General features: G+C 35.5%; 3 protein-coding genes and 1 long non-coding RNA gene across 5 annotated transcripts in view; 1 reads left to right on the top strand and 3 right to left on the bottom strand.

The window, feature by feature from the left end:
* The window catches only part of LOC106940642 (5-hydroxytryptamine receptor 3A-like), a 12,966-nt gene extending 8,104 nt beyond the window's left edge, over positions 1-4,862 (top strand). For both annotated transcript variants that reach the window (XM_015023430.1, XM_015023431.1), the window contains 5 exons: positions 265-425; positions 1,095-1,305; positions 2,062-2,184; positions 2,372-2,445; positions 2,610-4,862. In XM_015023430.1, the coding sequence (XP_014878916.1) occupies positions 265-425; positions 1,095-1,305; positions 2,062-2,184; positions 2,372-2,445; positions 2,610-2,837 (797 nt within the window). In that variant the 3' untranslated portion in view covers positions 2,838-4,862. The remainder of the gene's footprint in view (positions 1-264; positions 426-1,094; positions 1,306-2,061; positions 2,185-2,371; positions 2,446-2,609) is intronic.
* Positions 676-2,119, bottom strand: LOC106940643 (uncharacterized). The gene is made up of 3 exons (XR_001423157.1): positions 2,036-2,119; positions 1,085-1,181; positions 676-965 (listed from the first exon to the last, which is right to left on the bottom strand). It is a non-coding gene; the product is annotated as an uncharacterized LOC106940643 (long non-coding RNA).
* A 283-nt stretch (positions 4,863-5,145) lies between the features above and the next one.
* Positions 5,146-8,459, bottom strand: LOC106940640 (5-hydroxytryptamine receptor 3E-like). Its single transcript, XM_015023428.1, has 8 exons — positions 8,433-8,459; positions 8,223-8,332; positions 7,850-8,019; positions 7,578-7,738; positions 6,532-6,742; positions 6,305-6,448; positions 6,169-6,227; positions 5,146-6,083 (listed from the first exon to the last, which is right to left on the bottom strand). Exons 1-8 carry the CDS (start codon positions 8,457-8,459, stop codon positions 5,844-5,846), a joined length of 1,122 nt encoding a protein of 373 aa, XP_014878914.1. The 3' UTR covers positions 5,146-5,843.
* A 3,940-nt stretch (positions 8,460-12,399) lies between these two features.
* On the bottom strand, positions 12,400-18,072 carry LOC106940639 (5-hydroxytryptamine receptor 3A-like; the record flags this gene model as incomplete). Its single annotated transcript, XM_015023427.1, has 8 exons — positions 12,400-13,455; positions 13,548-13,630; positions 15,313-15,453; positions 15,538-15,748; positions 16,020-16,177; positions 16,646-16,815; positions 17,811-17,920; positions 18,028-18,072. Coding segments are annotated over 8 exons (1,164 nt in total), but the record flags the coding sequence as incomplete, so codon positions are not given.
* Positions 18,073-18,282: the final 210 nt, after the last annotated feature.

Here is an 18,282-nt window from a genome sequence, read left to right as displayed (position 1 = left end):
TATTCAAATTTTGTGCTTTATCCATAGGACCTGTTTTGTCTCTATTCTCAAGAATCACTACACACACACAAATGTACATGCAGCCACCACTGATTTTGTGGCAGCTGCCATCGAAGCCATTGCACTTAGTGGCAGGTGTCACTAAAGTAGTGGGATCTTCCACAAAGCAGTGATAGCTGTCACAGAAGCTGTTTTATATTAATTTGACTTATGTTTTCTCATATTTATTATTGAATCAATCTGATGTTTGTTTTTTCATCACAGATAAAGAATTAATCTTTTACATGAAAAATAACGATGAATTAATCACAGAGGAGTCTAATAAGAATATCCGGATGCAGTACGAATGGAAGTTTCTCAATATGTCAGTTACTAGAAAAAAGGTCCAGTACTTTTACACCAACCAAACTGTTGTTGTCTACACTGTAAGTATTTTGAAGGTCACGTAAGGTTTTCTATTTTACTTTCCCTGTGCTGAGCCAAGTCACGCTGTTTTCTACCTGATTTAGGATGATTTAAGAGACAAATTCAATTTGTGTCTTCCTGCAATAAAAGTGAGCCAATCTTTCTGAAATTTTATTTTTAGTTCATAATACAATTTTTTTCATTCCTTCTGTTTCTGGGCTCACAAAAAATCCTCAGTGGATACTATAGAGATATTATGTTAGATATTATAGAGATACTGCCTTTTGACAGACGTGAAACAGTAACGCTTTCCCTACTTAAAGCTACAGTCTACATTGGCATCAGATTATCAATGTAAAAATGTTTACTTTTAGTATTTTATATTCACTTTTACTGTTTCAAATAAATTTTGATTGGGTGTGGGGGTGGCACAGTGGTAGAGCGTGTAACCCAGTTCGAGTTCTGGATCATTGACCCTTTGCCACTTGTCTTCCTCTTCTCTCATAGCTCGCTTTCCTGTCTGACAATAGTCAAATAAAGGCTTCTGGTGCTGACAAAACCTTCAAAAATAATAATAAATGAATAATAATTTTTGTTAAGAATTTTTGCTATTTTTATCTTACCTGTTTTGTAGCTAATTGACAATAATCATACAGAAGTGATTTTAACCATAGTGTACCTTATTACAGATAACCATGAAGAGGAAGTCAGCACTTTATGTCGTCAACTTCCTGCTGCCTGTCCTCTTCTTCTTGAGTCTGGACTTTGCCTCCCTCCTGATGCCGACCGGTGGTGGAGATAAGATTAGCTTCAAGATCACGGTGCTACTTGCTGTTACAGTGATGCAGCTGATTCTCATTGAAATTCTACCTTTTACCTCAAGCAAGATTCCACTTATAGGTAAAAATCTCAAAAGTGTCCATGTAACATGCAGTGACCTGCAGAAGTTTTCCTACCCATCAAATCTTTCTCCATTTTGTTATGTTACAGACTTTAATGTTTAATGTGATAAACAAAGGTGACAGTTTTAAAAATTTCAAACATGCACAATTATAAATCCATATGTAATCAATCCCCTGATAAAGAAAGCATGTCACACAATATGCAGTGCTGGCTTCCCAGTACAAACAGCATCCTGCAAGCTAAAGAGTTGCATTTTGGTCACATCTGAACACAGCACCTTCTTCCACATCTTGGTCATGTCCCCTGCCAACAGTGGCTTATAGCAAACTGTAAATAAAACTTCTCATGACTTTTTTGCCAGAGGGTTTCTTTCTGCATAATTAATAGCTGAGTTTTCCTTTGTAGAGTCACTAACACCACTGCTCATTAAATATTTTAACTTAAGAAAACTCATTTTTTCTTTCCTTTCTCAGTTAGGTTCCTATTTTCATGATCTAGCTAATAATAACACAATTAAATACAAATACATTTAGGGATGATAAAATGTATAAATATTGATATCAATTTAACCGTTTGTCTTCCTAAGCTATTGTTCCATGTTAAATTGAACACTTAACCATTAATTCAAACAGCTACAAACCAAGTTCAAAAGTTGCACTTAAAAATGATGGATTTAAATTCAACCTGTATTTGTTCCATAATGAACCATATGAACCAATATTCTCACCATAATGTGTTCTCTGTTCCTCCAAGTGATTTACTGCATTGGGATTTTTGCTCTGATGCTGTTCAGCCTCTTGGAGACCATTTTCTTGAATTATCTGATGACAAAGGACTCTTCATCCCTGGAAGGCAAGAGAGAGAGTGACAAGCTTCGTAAGAACCAAGATGTTTATAAAGATGCAAACAATTATCACTGCTATCTAAGAGATTAAATTAAATATAATATCAATCTGATTGTATTTTCTCATAATTTTTGTTAAACATTTCATAATTGAGATACACAGATCCATGAAGCTGTTGTGTTCACCCTCAACTATCTTCCACTTTCTTTCTCTTCCAGAAATAATAAAAGCTTCCTCCACTGCCTCCACCTGCGATGAGTTGACCGATCAAACAGCATCTATGTGCAAAGGGGTTAGTGTAATTGGGGTTGACAATTAAATACAGTATTCAAGTTCTCATAACAAAAGTTACAAAAGTTAGTTGGGGGGGTGGAGGGGATAATTAGATGTTCTCTTGTGATAAGCAATGTGATGACCCATTATCTGGTTTATAACTTCTGACTCTGATTCTTGCAGGGCAGCAGCAGCCAGTTATTCCTGGCCATGGAGAAAGTCTCAGATGAGCTCAGAGAGATTAAAAAAATTGTCCTTGACAAAGAGTCTGAAGAGAAGAAGGATGGTTACTGGACCAGAGTCGCCAAGAAAATAGACAAGATTTTTTCCATTATTTATGTCTTGGCAGCCATTTTGTTTTTATCTGTCGTCTTCTCAGTGTGGCTCTCAAAACCAAGCTTACCGAAATGAATCAGATATTAATCTTATTGAGATCTGAGAAAACAACACATCTCTTCATGTAGCTGCAGGTTCACTTTGACTAACAAAGTAATTGAAACTCAACAATTACAATTAGTGACGTAAAAACAGGCAACGTTAAAACAAATGTGCAAATCTGTGGAAAAAAATCAAGGTCTTCTGGCTACTACTGCTGCCACTTGCAGAAATAAACTGCTCTTCGTCAGAAACAACCATGAGGAGAGTCTTAGACTACGTTCACACTGTCACCTGAAGTGACCCAAATTCGATTTTGTTGTTTGTTTATTGTGGGTTTTTATCTGTTTTTATTTTTCCTTTTTGCGTGGTCATTCACATTTCCTAATATATTTGCGACTTGTAATCTCCAGTGTGAACTGCAAACAACCTGAAATGATCCCACATGAGCAATAGAGGGCGCAGTAACAGCGTTCTCAGTGTTTTGTCAACCGCCAGAAAAACGTAGAAGTAGTTTTCAGTGTTTGCGGAAGTAAACATGAATCCTAATGACGGAGCGTCTCTTACGATGTTGAGGTTGTTTTCCAACTGAAGCCAGCACATTAACAACTTAATCCTATTACAGTCCGCCATGATTGTTGTTTTTCTTCCCACTTGTGTGTTTCAGGGCGCAGAATAGTGACGTATGTCGAGTATCAATGATGTTCCAGGCGGATGAATGTGACTTGGCTTACTGACTCGAGTCACATTTGAAAAGATCCCACTCGTTTTAAATTTAGGACCACAAATCCAAGTGACCTCGGTCGCATTTGAAAAAAATCTGATCAGTGTTGTTCAGACTGTCATGAAAAGATCGGATACAGGTCGCATTACGTCAAAAAAATCTGAATTTGGTCACTTCAGGCTGCAGTGTGAACGCACCCTTAGGGTTGCAGTGTAAACGTAGCGTTAGTAGTATCAATAACACTCATCGACGTTCAACCTTATGTTACAGGAAAACTGCCAAATTGTCACGTTCACGACAGAGTCCGCTGTGGGAGGAAGGCTGTAGTGTACCACAGAGCTAAGGGAAGGGACTTGTAAGGTGTGCTGCTTCAAAATGTTTAATCCAAGTTCAGAGTTTTCTCAGAACTCTTTGCTGATGCTTTATTAATTATATGGTAACTTTTGGCAAAAACCTCTCGTCTATACAGAATCTTAAAATGCCTCAGAACTTCATTCACTTCCTTATAAAATGCAGTGCCATACAAAAACATTCATGCTTCTTAAATGCTTTTATTTTTTTCCACATTACAACCGCAAAAAAAGTTTCAAAATGTGGAGACAAAAATCTGTAAAGTGTGGCATGCAATAGTATTTAGTTCCTTTTAATCTGATACCCCTCTGCAAGCTGTTGCCTTTGTAGGTCGCCTAATCTGTAAATGGTCAACCTGTGTTTAATGTAGCCTCAGCATAAATAAGCATCCAAGACTTTAATGTCTTGGATGCAGAAGTCCTGAATGCTCCATCCACACTCTAAAGATAGGTGGTGGCAGAATTATGCAGTTGGATTGGGATGCTTTTTATTCAGCAGAGATAGTGATATGGAAATATGGAGCAGGTTCTTAAAAGACTGACTTTGGACGGAGGTTTTCCTTCTTGCAGGACAACTGCTGAAAATGTACAGTTGGTGTTACTGTGGAATAGTATATAAATAAAAAGCATGTTCAGATTAACAGTCAAGACCAAAAATCTGTTTAAGAATTTTGGTTAAGACTTAAGCATCAACGTTTCTTATGCTTTCCATATAATCCAGAAGATATACCTTAAAAATTAGTGATTGTAATTCATGGCTAAGTGTTTAAAGGTTAAAGTCAAATTACTATTGTTCTTGTTGCATGTTGTTAAGGTCATACAGATAATATACATCGACAGACACCTGCATGAATTATAACACTCAGCATAAGCATGTTTATTAGATAACAAAATAAGGATCACTTGAATTTTACAGGAGTAAAGATGTTGTGCTTTCAAGGTGTAACTTATGTGAAACTGTTCACTGCATAAAACTAATGCAATTCATGACTTGTGTGGTGTTTTTGTTATATGATTTTAAAAAATAATTTAAGGTAAGGTAATTTTATTTACATAGCACATTTTCAGCAACATGACAATTCAAAATGCTTTACATGAATTAAAAGGAAATACAAAGTAAGAAACCAAAGAAAAAAAAATGTTGATCTGAAAGTACATTTCAGTAAGTATTTTACCACTTCATATGTAAGCAGATGATACAATGTGATATTTATGTGTTTTCAAAGGAAAAAGTTTATTTATAATTACAGATAAGACCAAATGTCTTTCTGGGGGGTAAAGAATATGTCGGCCGTAAATCACCAGACTTATGGTCCTTGCAACATGAAAGAGTGTGTGGGCGCAATGTAAAAACAGTCAAATACTTGCATCTTAAATGCATACAGGAATCAATTTCACACAATATACCAGGTTTTTATTAAGAGCAAAAGTGAGAAAATGCTGATGAGTTCAGATATAACTGTGATATAGCTGTAACATGTACAATTACACTGAAAATGAAACATCTGTCTGCGCTGTTAATGTACTCACAACTTTAAAATAGTACTGTTGTTCAGACTTCAGTTTCAGCATTCAACCTTCTCTTTGTTTTCATCCATATTTAGATTCGTCAATATTTGCTTAACTTATAAAGTGAAGACATTTCTTGTTCACGGCTCTAATCAGGTGATCCCACAGAGTTTCTGTCAGATTTAGCTCTGTACTTTCACTATCAAACTATACATTTCATTTAATGAGACCAAATTTGTGTTGAGTTGGATGTATGCTTGGACTCACTTTAATGTTGAAAAACAAAATCCTTTTTTCTGTCTTTCAATGCTAGACCTGCATTCTCTCTATGCAGAGAGAATGCCAAAGAGTTTTGACTGGTGTCAAAAACACATGCAGTATTAATCAGAGATTATGTTCTGAAGGACACTAAGCATACATTAAATATCAAGTCGAAAAGTGAACTTATCTGAACAGGTTTTATTTCTGCTCACGAGGAGGACACCACATTATAGCAAGAGTTAACAAAAACACGATGGCTGATATGATGTAAATGAAAGCAAACACCTTGTTGATTTTTTGAGCCACTCCCGTCCAGTAGCCTGGTTTCTTATCATAACTTCTGCTGCAGAGGAGAGTGATCGTTTTCCTGCTTTCTCCAAGCTCGTCTGAAATCTTCTCTATTGCCTGGGACACGTCTGTATTCCTGCTTGTGTTGCCCTGCAGATGTGGTTCAAAACACAGATTACAGCCAAACTGGAAAGTAGAGATTGTAAAAGTGCTGAACTGGAAAACGAGTAGTTACCTCTTTGTTCGGCGCTGACATGTTTTCAACCGATGGTAAGCGGCTCCTTTTCTTTACCACTGAAACAGTGAATTTAATTCTGCTTCATATGACAGATTGTATTAAATCCATATTTTTGTAGAGAGTTTAGTCTCACCTGTGAAACAGCCTTTCTCCGCCTGACTATCATCGCCTCTTTGCTTCTCCTCCTCTTGCTCATCTTTACCAATCAGATGAATCGCCAAAATTGTCTCTAAGAGACTTACCAACATAAGCGTGAAAATCCCAATGCAGTACGCCACTGGTGAAAGAAAAGCATCTTCATCAGCGTGATGGTGATGCAGCATGTGATGGAGCTGCTTATAAAACTCAAATTGTCTTTACCTGTGAGGGGAATCCGGTCTGATGAGCAGGGCAGAATGTCTTTGAGGATGAGCTGCATGACTGTGACTGAAAGCAGCAACGTGATCTTAAAGCCAACCTTTTCTCCACCGGTGTCTGACATCAGGAAGGAGCCAAAGTCCAGGCACAACAAAAAGAAAACGGGCAGCAAGAAGTTTGCAATGTAGAGGACAGACCTCCGCTTCATGTTTATCTGTCAAAGAAATTTAACATTTCATAAGAAAGTTTAAGATTTATTTTTAATTTCAGAAAGTGACACTCGGCTGACAGATAATGAAACCGCAGATTTCTATAATCCTAAAATTATTAATACCGTGGCAGATTTCTGTTTAATGTAATCTTTTAGATTTAATAACATTTTTCTTCTGACTGGAACTTATGTTATAGGTTAAAAACATGCCAGATTCCCCATAAAATGCAAGAAAATCCCAATAAAAGAGAACAAATCACAGGCAATTTGTATCAAATTGTTTGCCAATTAACATCTCAGTTAAGAGCCCGATTTGTAACGGTTTTTCAAGTGCTTTACATCTTCACTGCAAAAACAAAATCTTAAGAACTACTTTTGGTCTAGTTTCTAGTGCAAATATCTTCTCAAATAAAAAGACAAAACTATCTTCTAAGTAACCTTTTAGTAAGATATAGATGCTGGTTTTAATTAAATAATTCCTCAATATTGATGAATAATTATTATTAACAAATTATGTAACTTGTAACAAGGCCTTTTTTCTCATAAGTTAATTTATTCACCAATAGAAAAAGTACTTTTTTTATCAGTATTAAGAAATTATTTACTTAAAACAAGCCTCTATATCTTGCTGGAAAGTTACTTTAAAGTTAGTTTTGTCTTATTTCAAGTAGGATGTTTGCAGTGGAGTCTAGACGAAAAGTACTTGGTAAGATTTTTTATTTTTTTTTAGTGTTGGCAGTGAAGTACGACTGACATTGCCGTAAAAACTGGTGATCAATGATTTGTCACAGATAAATATGAAGACGTTTATGCTCCACACATGCGGATAAATACTTACAGTGTAGATGATCATTGTTTGGTTGAAGCCAAAGTGGTTGACCGTTTCGTTTGTGACCGTCATGCTGAGAAACAGCCACTCAAACTGCGTTTGCATGGCTTCACGAGACTCCTCTGTGATCTCTGTGTCATTGCTGTTGTAGAATAATGCTATTTCTTCACCTGTGAAATGTTAAAGAGAAACAGTTGACTTATTTCATCCTACAGTACATACCTGATAGTATTTAATAATTTGTAATCAGTTGTAGGTAAGAGAACAGACTGGAGGCTCACTGGGATGCATGATAGACTTGAAGGAGATGTTGCAGCTCTGAATGTCAAAAGGGAATCTGTAAACTTGCATCTTGCAGAAGCTGATCACCACCTGGTCGTTTCTAAATTCAACCCAGCCGTGACTTTTTATGTTGAGATAAGGGCTTGGAGAGGCTTTGTCCTGCTCTGTCCTGGATGGGGAATCACAGCAAATACTCACTTTAAGATTTGGATGCGATACATTTACTCTCAGTTTTAGTTTTCATCTGAATTTTGTTACTTTTAAATTGAAATAAGATAGACAGAAACTCTGTCCTTTTATACATCTAGATGACGTAATCATGTCTTTAAAGTTGTTTGAAAAAGACAAAGTATTAGGTGAATTTAAACTTACATCTCCTCAATGGTCAGATCAGGAATCCACAAAAGTTGAGTGGGAACTAAGATGTGATCAAGCCCACAGAATTGCTCTGGATCCCACCAAATATGTTCATTGTCCCATCTCTAGACAAGAAAACAAATTAGCAAGGAAGTTCAAAATGAGAGATGAATACAAACAAGGAGAGTTGCACAATTAAAAGAAAGAGCCATTTGAAACAAATACAGTGCTGAAGATAGGCGTCTTCACCATTACAGATTTTGAAGGTTTTTGTGTTATACTTAAAAGTTTCAGGGTTTTTTTTTTTTTTTTTTATATTATACATATATAATCTGACTAAATACAAAACTTAAGTTTTTAGATGATGAATTTACATATTGATGCAAAAAAGCTTTCTAACTACAATGATAATTTGTAGAAGTGATTTGTCCCTAAACCTAATGAGTAAGTAGTAAAGTAAGACAGCAGATGCCATTAATCATTTGTAACAGCTGATAATTGTTATATCACCGTTGGGACCCCATGCTGCAAAAACACTAAATCTAACCAAGTAATTTTGATCAAATTTCTAGTTAAATATCTTAGTACATTTGAAATAAGATAAAACTAGCTTACAATTAAGTTTTTAGCAAGATGTAAGAACCTGTTTTATGTCAATAATTCCTTAATTTTGATGAAAATGTATTGTTCCAATGGCAGATAATTTTATTTACATGAAAAAAATGTCTTATAAGTGAAGCACTCTGCCAATTAATTATTTACTTAAAATAACTTATTATATCTTGCTAAAAAAGTTACCTAAGAGGTAGTTTTGTCTTATTCAAAGTGTGCTAAGGTATTTTAACTAGAAATTAGACCAAAATTACTTGGTAAGATTTGTGCTTTTGCAGTGCAACCAAACAATCATGCTTGATTTTAGATGTTCTGTGACAGGTTTCTTCAAGATTTCCTGGATGCGTAACCAATGGGTGGCAAAGAAATTAGCAAAACTTTGTCCCATGCACTGTAAACAGATTTTTTTACTCCAGGTAGGGTTTATGTTAAATGATGTATTTCTAGGCACAAACAAAACACTTACCAAATAAATCCAAATATATGAAAAGAAAGACTGCTCAGTCTCTCTCTGTGGGCAAAGACAAACTATTAAATAACAAAACAAACTATACAAAACTGTGCTGTCCACAAAGAAGCGATAAAGTTCATCACCTGAGTCAAATATATTGTGTTTGTTTTAATCAATAAAATGTTTCTGATCTTTGACAGAGAAAACTGAAGCAGCAATATGTGGAAAAATTGCAGACAACTCACCACATCAAGAATTGCATGAACCTTCATCTCCAGGAAGATCCACGTTGAGTGCCTGTGGTGTTTCACGGGTCGGGTCAAAGTGTACTTGTCATTGTTTTTGGTCATGTTCAGGTAGTTTAAGACGGCTTGAAAACTGCATTCCTCCTGAGCTGGCACTTCACTTTCTGAAAATAGATCAACACACAGTGTGTGAAAATCAATTTTAAAAAATGACACCTGTTAAATGAAGAACCTTAGCAAACTTGATTTGGGAAACCAGATGTATGTGATAATCAGGGTATAGATGAACATTTACAATGTTTTCTGAGGGATTCTGGCTCATAAATGTGCTTAATGTGCATTTATTCTACTCTTAATATCCAGAACTAGAAATTATGTGCTGGAATCATATTTCAACACAAATCTTAATCAAGGATATGACAGAAAAAGTTTTCCACCTCGAATTTGCTCAAAGATCTTAGTAAAGTTTTTGTGCTGTAGGTTCTGCTGGAAACTCTCAGCAAATGCATCTGGGAAGCAGAAAAAAAGCGAAGGAATCAATTAAAATTCACAGTAAATAATTAAACCAAACACAGCAAACTATACATCTACTAAAGTATCATGATTTTTTGCTTTCATGTATCTTATGAAAAACACCGTTTCATTGCTGTGACAATTCTTGGTAATTTCCTGCATAATCCCATTTGGTGCATTAGCATTTTCTTCCCCAACCTGTTTCTCATGTTGGGGTGCAAATACACAGCATATACTATTTAGGTAAGATAACATTTTCCCCGCATGGCTGAGCTTAAGTCATACCAAGTAAAATAAAAGAAACATTCTAAACATCAGTAGAAAACACAAATGTATCTTGGGAATTATCACTAATAATTCCACTGGAAATTTATTTTCATTAGTCTGTCAGACATTTTGCTCTCAACAGCCAAGGATTTCCTGCCTGAGTAAGAAGGTTTGTGGTCTGAGCTGTAATAAGATACCACTGATGCAATGGACTCTAACCGTAGAAACTCCCATCACTTTGTCAAATTTCTAGATCCATCTAAATCATAAGGATATTTTTCATTCTAAATCAAACTTATCTCTTAACTTACTGTAAATGCATCTAAGTCTTTGACTCCTATTGCAAAAGATTGTGAGGTCAAATAAAAGCTCACAAAAGAGAAACAGAAAAATTAAATCTCTAGGAAAACAAAGGAGTTACATGAAAAGAATATTTTACTTTTCATTGCTGAGCTATATTTTACATTTCTTTTTTAACAACAGATCTGCTGCTAACTTAATTATAAAATATTTTTTCTTTTCATAAAACGCTAAATTTAGCTTAAACGTCCAGTTACAGCTCCATGCATTTTTGTTATCTTACCTGTAAGGAGAAGAAGAGGAAAGAAACGTAAAAGCATCATCGCTGTGAGATTAGTGTCGACTCTTTCTGTGCTCTCATGTTTTTATGTCGCTGCCCTGCCTGCTGCGGAGGGAGGGGTGCACACTGTCACACTGATTCCTGCTTAATGAAAACACATTTTAGATTTTCTCTCAATATCTGAGTAGCACTGATCTTATCTGGACAGGTTTTTAAAACCACTAAATGGAATCTGCAACATTTAGTGCTCTGATTTTTTTTATTTGTATGTAGAAACACACGATTAAACTTTATCTTTGATATCTTCATGCTTGAAACCCCATAAAAATATTTTTTAAATACACAAACATACTTCGGAAGATATGAAAACTGTGACTAAAGTTCTGGCTGTAGCAAAATTATATCCACTGCTCTGGTCTCAGACGCTGCATTTCAATTACAAATGTTTGTCTATATTCTGCTAATATCCAAAAAAAACACATAAATAAGCTTGCAAAGTCATTAAAAATCATATCAACTGTTACATGACATATATTAATCCTTTCATACATGAATTATGATTCTTTGTCTCAGGATTTTTTTCCAATTATTTTTATTTCCTTAAGGCATAAAAAAGGTAGGAAAATAAATTTTGTAAAAAATAAAATAAAATAAAATAAAAATATTTTTATTTATTTTAGGTGATCAGATGTAATTTTCTCCAAATACAAAGTTGTTGCATCTAATACATCAGTAGTATTGTTCTTTAGGTGTTATCTGATGTCACAATAATTTTTTTTTACCTGCAAGAGTCGTCTAGAGTTGAAGGAGGGACTGGGTCGGTTGGCGTGCTTTTTTTATCTGTCGGCCATATTGGATTTAACAAAAATAATTTCTTGCATTTGCAGATAATGGCAGGTAGTTGATAGTGCGTTTTATGATTCTTTAGTGTCCACTTCAGTGGTCTGTGTGCATTTATAACGTAAAAATCCATAAGAAGCACAAGAAAATGGCTTTTAGATAGCTGTCCACTGCAGTGACCACTAATTGAGCCATGGTGCTATTTCTCATCATGAGTAAGAGACAAAACAGAAAGTGAAGCAGTGGTAGTACATGCTGCAAAAGAGACACTTTCGAAAAGATGTAACTCTGCCCACATAGGTGGGGCAAAAAGCTATTTTTTAAATATGATACAGACAGATTGGTGCAGCATGTAAGCTATATTAATATAAATTCTGTGGCCCATATTTTTCCTGTTTGTTTCTGACAGAATTGTTATGAAATCTGTTGCTTATTTGTTTGTTATGCTTAAATGCTTGACATGAATGCATCCACCTGTCTCAGCTCATAATTTAAATATTAATGACATAAAGCAGCACTTTCACTGGAGTGCTAAGTGGATATGTGAAACCACTGATGAGCTCATTAGCTTCGACCACAATATGGGAAAACTGGGCTTTTAGATAAGATCTTAAATATCAGAGACAGAACAATCCTTTGAAATCCTGTGGGACTAAATGATCACCAGAACCACCAAGGCAGATTTATGGGTGCAGAACATCATTTATTTTGACAATAATGGAGAGATATGCCAGGTTTATATACACTTTTCTACCTGAGGATGCACATCTAATTCAGGAAAAACCTTCAGAGGATGAGATTTCCATTTCTCATTGCAAAGCAGCCAGCATTCTGGCTCTATTTTCACTTCAAAATATTATACAATAACAAAGGAGACTGGTTTTTATTTGTCAGCAAAACTTAAAAAAAACTTATCAGTTCAAATTATTTTATACCAACGATTTTGTTTTCTGAAAATCCCCTCTACTTTTAGACAATTATTTCAGAAGCACATAATACTGGTGTGACTGAATTGCTTTAGGTTACTGGGAAAAGAAAAACATAAATCATGCTAATAGTCTGATAAAGTTGAAGTTACAATGGATCCTGATGGGCTCTATTGTGTAGCTGAAAGTATTTGATTTTTGCATAACTCTGTAAAGTAAATTTGTCTTTCAGCCTTCAGTACTCATTTATTTTAACAGCTTTAATCCACAACATGTTATTTTACTGTGCTGGCTTGTACACTTTCAGCAAACTATAACGTCAAAATGAATTAATGAGATAAAAGGAAAAGTGAATGACAATTATTAAGACTGTTTCCTCTTTCTTTTCTGCCACTAAATAATTTTTTTTTCAGCTGAACAACGTCTGATGAATAGCTTTACTTTTATACCACTGCACTTTAATACAGAACAGATACATTAATCAGGTCATAATAATAAAATCGGGATGCAGTTATTCAGATGAATGCTGACTTGGATCACAGCTACATAAATGTAGACCTGAATTACGTCATGCAGTGTCAGTGGAATCACTTTTCCACTCTAAGAAAATGAGGACCAGGAAAATGCTGACCACCAGAACGTAGAAAAAAAAGAAAGCCTTGTCAACTCTTGTGGCCACTCTGTTCCAGTAGCCACTCGTCTCCTCTTCTTTGTTGGACTTGAAGAGCCGAGTCAACGTCTTCTCCATCGCCCTCAGCTCATCTGAAAGCCTCTCCAGGGTGTAGCTCTCCCCCAGCAGTTTGCTGCTTCTGTCCTGAAAAAAGTGATTTAATAAATCAGCTCACAAAAGGAGCGATGTCTTTTGCACTTTTGGTTTTTATGCACCGATAATGACTGAATGCTGACCTCTTGGGCACCAGGCAGGATCTCGCCGGTTTCACTAGAAGACACGTTGTAGACAAATCCACCTGAAGTCCAGTCATGTGATTCTGAAAGAGAGTTTCTAAATGAATCCTGAAAATTAACACTAAATGGCAGTATATTAAACTGCATTAGTTTGCATATAGTTTCATCCACAGCAAAAACATTAAATCTCACCAAGTATTTTTGGTCTAGTTTCTTGTGCAAATATCTGAGTACATTGGAAATAAGACAAAATCAACTTTCAATGAACTTTTTAGCAAAATATAGGAGCTTATTTTAAGTCATAATTCCTTTTTATTGATTTTTTTAAAAATTGTTCCACTGGAAGATTATTTCACTTATAACAAGGGTAAAATGTTGTGTTTTATGTTAAATACTCTTCCAGTGGATCTAGTATTTTTTTTATCAATAGAAAGAAATTATTGACTTAAAACAAGCTCCTATATCTTGCTGAAAACTTACTTATAAGTTAGTTTTGTCTTATTTCAAGTGTAAACTAGACCAAAAATACTTGGTAATATTTTGTTGTTGTTGTTTTTGTTTGCCTGTTGCAGTGAAATATTTTTAAGCAAAAAAAAAAAAAACTTGTACCAACTGAGTGTAAACAAAACTGTTGTACTATAATTAGGGCGGCTGTAACTAAACTAATTGGCTATAATTATGACTGGATTGGTTTTGGAATAAATTAAATTGTTTTGAGCTGAATGTAACAAAAACTTCATCAAATAACTGCATATAATTTGGAGCTGTTTTTAAAGTGCCTTGACATATCAGTTGCTGTCATTTATAGTGATTGTAACAGACTGTAAAAAAATTAACTTTATGGTGTTTGATCTTCGTGAGTGTTATTGCAGCATATTTCCTGAAGAGGGCAGCAGATACATAATTTTTCAAAAGCAGAAGTTTGATTAAATGTTGGACATTTTCATTACTTTCACTCCAACCTGTTTGCTTTTCTTTTTCACTAGAAAAATATTTCTTTCTAAAGGATTTCATTTCTTTTGAAAGAATAAATAAATTCACAGAAAATTTCCAAATGAGGCTGCTTATCTTTGCTTCTCTAAAATTCAGAAATTACCTGAAATAACAAAAAGAAAACTTAAAATCTTAATTGTTTCACCAGCAAAACATGCAAAGGATTGAACTGTGATTTTAATGTTGATTATTTTAATTATTTTTTCATGTTCAGTCTGTTCCATAAACCACCTGAAAGGTTGTTTTAAAAATAATAACAATAATATTTTAAAAATTGCAAATATTCTTATAAAATATGTGGAAGTATTCATTAGTGGAATTTAATTTGTTTTATTGATAAACCCATGAAGATGTTTATTATGTAACAGCTGCCTGTTGTTAATAATTGCTTATAAAAGAGATAATATATTAACATTTAGGCCAGTAATGGCCAGTGTAAGTCCTCAAAGGTTGGTGTCCTGCATGTTTTAGTTATCTCCCCTGTTCAACAAAATGTAATCAAGTTCAGTTGTGTTTAACAGCTATATCATTTTTACAGAAATTATGTAATGTAGAGGAGATTTTTCATGCATTTCACTCAGCTATAATGGCGCAGCATCACATTTTAAACTTTGAGGTTGAGAAATGGAGTTTAATACTGCTTCTGGCTTTCAATGAAGAAGCTTGAAATGTTAAGCTGCAGACAAACAACTAATAACTTCAAAAAAGATCCCAGTTTCCCTGTATTTGGACAAATTTAATCTCCTATCTGTGTAGCAGTTGTGAAAGCTGCCTTTGTTGGACTTGATAGATTCCTGGATCATGCATCCGTCTCTCTCTGTGTCTTGGAAGCTTTTCTGTCTCAGATACATCACGAAAATCGTCTCCAGGAGGCTGAGCATCATCAGAGCAAAAATCCCGATGCAGTAACCGGCTGAAAAGGATCAGACAGGACAAAGTGAATGAAGTCAGGTCACGTTTCCTGCACAAAAGTAGCAAATTTATCTGACCATCTGACCTATGAGTGGGACTCTGTCAGAGGAGGAAGGCAGAATTTCATTGAGAATGAGCTGCAACACTGTAATGGCCAGCAGCACAGTGACTTTAAAGCTGAGCTTCTCTCCGCCGTAGTCTGAGATCATGAAGGAGGCCAAGTCCAAACACAAGAAGAAGAGAACCGGCAGCAGGAAGTTGACAATGTACAGCAGAGACCTCCTCTTCATCGTGATCTGGGAAACAAGATTTAGATTAATATTCAGCAAAAGCAGAAAATGGACCTTTGAGACAAAGTTTTACCAAAATTTGGCTTCTTGAAATGCAATAAAACTGTTTTTTTAAAGCATTTACAATAGATCAGACTTCAGTGAAAATGTAATTTTCTGCATAGTTTAAATACAGAACATGATAAAGGTCCTTCAATGCTAAAGCAGAAAAAGGAAAGAAAATTGCAGTTTTTAAGGCAGTAATCAGATGTTTACATGTAAAACTAATGATACCTACAGTATAAATGACGAGATCTTGATCAGTTGAAATGGTAGCATTGTTTGCAGTGACGATCATGTCGATGAACAGCCACTCATACTGGGTCCGCATCACTTCCCGAGACCACTCTGTGGCCTCTGAAGAGTTGTCACTCGGCTGCAGACGGATCTCCCTGGCTGAAAAAGAGGGGAAATGTTGTAACAGCTGTCCTAGATTTTTACCAGAAAAGCCTTTAAGTGTCTCTCCAGCTCTTGCTTTTGGGAAATAGACTTGTCTTTATTCCGTTTATTTACATCCATGTGCATTTTATAGCAAAGTCAACAAAAGTAAAATGAATTAATGATTAGTTTCAGCCACCTGAATATTTCTAATCAGAATTTCCTGTTAAGCTTCCTTGGCTATGTATTTGCTCTCCACAGCTTGTTGGTTAATTTCATTTACTGATTACACATCTAACAGGAGGAAATTAGAAAGGAGGAAAGCATAAACATACAAAGAAGCAGTTGATTAATGCCGTCAGGTAATGTTGATGCGAGTCAACAGTTGTTTTCTGTCAGGACTGTCCTGAACTTGATCAATCCCGCTACAGCTTAACATTTCACATGTGGAAAACGTTTGTAGATGTGTTGGAAACGTGCTCTCACCCGTGTGTGTGATGGACTTGAAGGTGAGGTTGCAGCTCTGAGTGTCAAAAGGAAATTTGTATATGTGCATCCTGCAGGTGCTCACTAACACCTGGTCATTCTGAACTTCAACTTCTCCTTTGTTGTTGATGGTGAGGTAAGGACTGGGAGGGGCTTTGTCTTTCTCTGTCCTGCATAAATAAAAAAAAACACAAACAAACTAAGTGATTATGGAGGTTTGAAAAGCTTGGGCTTCACACATGACAAAGGATAATAAGTATTATACTATACTGTCACTGATATTGAGTTGTGTTCAATTGTTGAAGGTTCTGCTTGTCTGTTTTCCCTGGAAAAAATAAAATCTCCAGATTCAAACTTTCCTGCACCATTTCTGGATACATCATTTCACTATAGCTGTCATCCTCTCCCTGTCTTAATCGTTATTTTCTCCACCCTGGACACATCCATATTCTTAATTCCTGTCACCTCCAGCATCTCATTCATCTCCGCCTGGTGAGCCTCCAGTACAGCAGCCCTCATCGTTGCTGGAACAGCCTTTTTCTCCAGCACTATTGTTCTCTTTTCCATCATTTTGTGAGCAGCGCCATCATCAGGACATGAGTCTCCATCGTCCTCAGATCAAACTTTTTCTGCAAATTATTCGTCCTGTATTCCTGTATGCACTCCTTGGACCTGATGAACATCTTTCAACACTTTTCGTAATGGAGTAAAAATAAATCACCATCTGTTTCATACTCTGTAGGTCAGACGGACCAACAATGACTGCGAGCTTTACCATCCGATCCGTTTATTTACCCCTTTTATCTTTTTATCAGTTTCTTATGAATAAGTGGGTTAGCTTTGCTAATTATTCTGTCCTGCAAGATTACAAGTCTGCACTGCAGCTCTTCCTTGAAAATTAGAAGTTTACAATCTTCCACCAAATGTTTATAGTTGCTTTCGAGTCGCAGAAACCACCTTATATTTAAATTTTAAGAGACAAAAGTGCAAAAGAAAAACATTTAGCATTTAGCGGCACACCTGAGATTCAGAAAGGCATGTAATATTTATTTTTCAAGTTGTTGTTTTTTAATCAGCCTGAAGATTAAACATTGCAAAGTGTGAGGGTTTTTTGATGTTTCTGCACCACATGGAGGATTACACTAATTCACATATAAATACTTACATTTCTTCAATCGTAAGATCTGGTTTCCATAAAATTTCAGTAGGTAGAGAAACATTATCAATTCCACAAAACTCATCGGGGTCCCAAGAAATGTATTCGTTGTTCCACCTCTGAAGAGAAAAATAAAGAAAAAAGAGCAAAGTGTTAAAGACAAATTTCTCAGTAAATCTGAGAGTTTCCATTCTAACAAATGGTAGATTTGTTCAGAAGAACTCACTGTGACAGTCCACACATAAGGAATAAATTTCTGGTCTTTTTCTATCTGTAGAGAATAAAATGTGAGGCAAAATCATAACATAATGCAAAATCCTTCAACACACAGTGTGAAGTTTAGATTACATTAACATTACTGGGCATTAATCCAGTCACAAACAGGAAGCGTTTCCACTCAGTTCCTCTAATGAACTCTAAATCATCTTCTTCTGCATTATCACAGTTGATGTTAATGTATGGCTCATGTATAAGATTGCTT

The sequence above is a fragment of the Poecilia latipinna genome, unplaced genomic scaffold, assembly GCF_001443285.1.
Source record: "Poecilia latipinna isolate Pla-1442-1.1 unplaced genomic scaffold, P_latipinna-1.0 Scaffold3307, whole genome shotgun sequence".
In the NCBI taxonomy this organism is placed as follows: domain Eukaryota; kingdom Metazoa; phylum Chordata; class Actinopteri; order Cyprinodontiformes; family Poeciliidae; genus Poecilia; species Poecilia latipinna.
This window is presented reverse-complemented; position numbering and strand designations above follow the sequence as displayed.

What these genes read in the sequence shown, in the direction of transcription:
- LOC106940640 (XM_015023428.1), bottom strand. Translation starts at nt 8,459, where the DNA reads ATGGTGAAGACGCCTATCTTCAGCACT. An exon ending in CAAGTCTATCATGCATCCCA is followed by an intron (nt 7,739 to 7,849) that starts GTGAGCCTCCAG and finishes AACATTTCACAG; the next exon opens with GTGAAGAAATAGCATTATTC. An exon ending in AGACCGGATTCCCCTCACAG is followed by an intron (nt 6,449 to 6,531) that starts GTAAAGACAATT and finishes TTCTTTCACCAG; the next exon opens with TGGCGTACTGCATTGGGATT.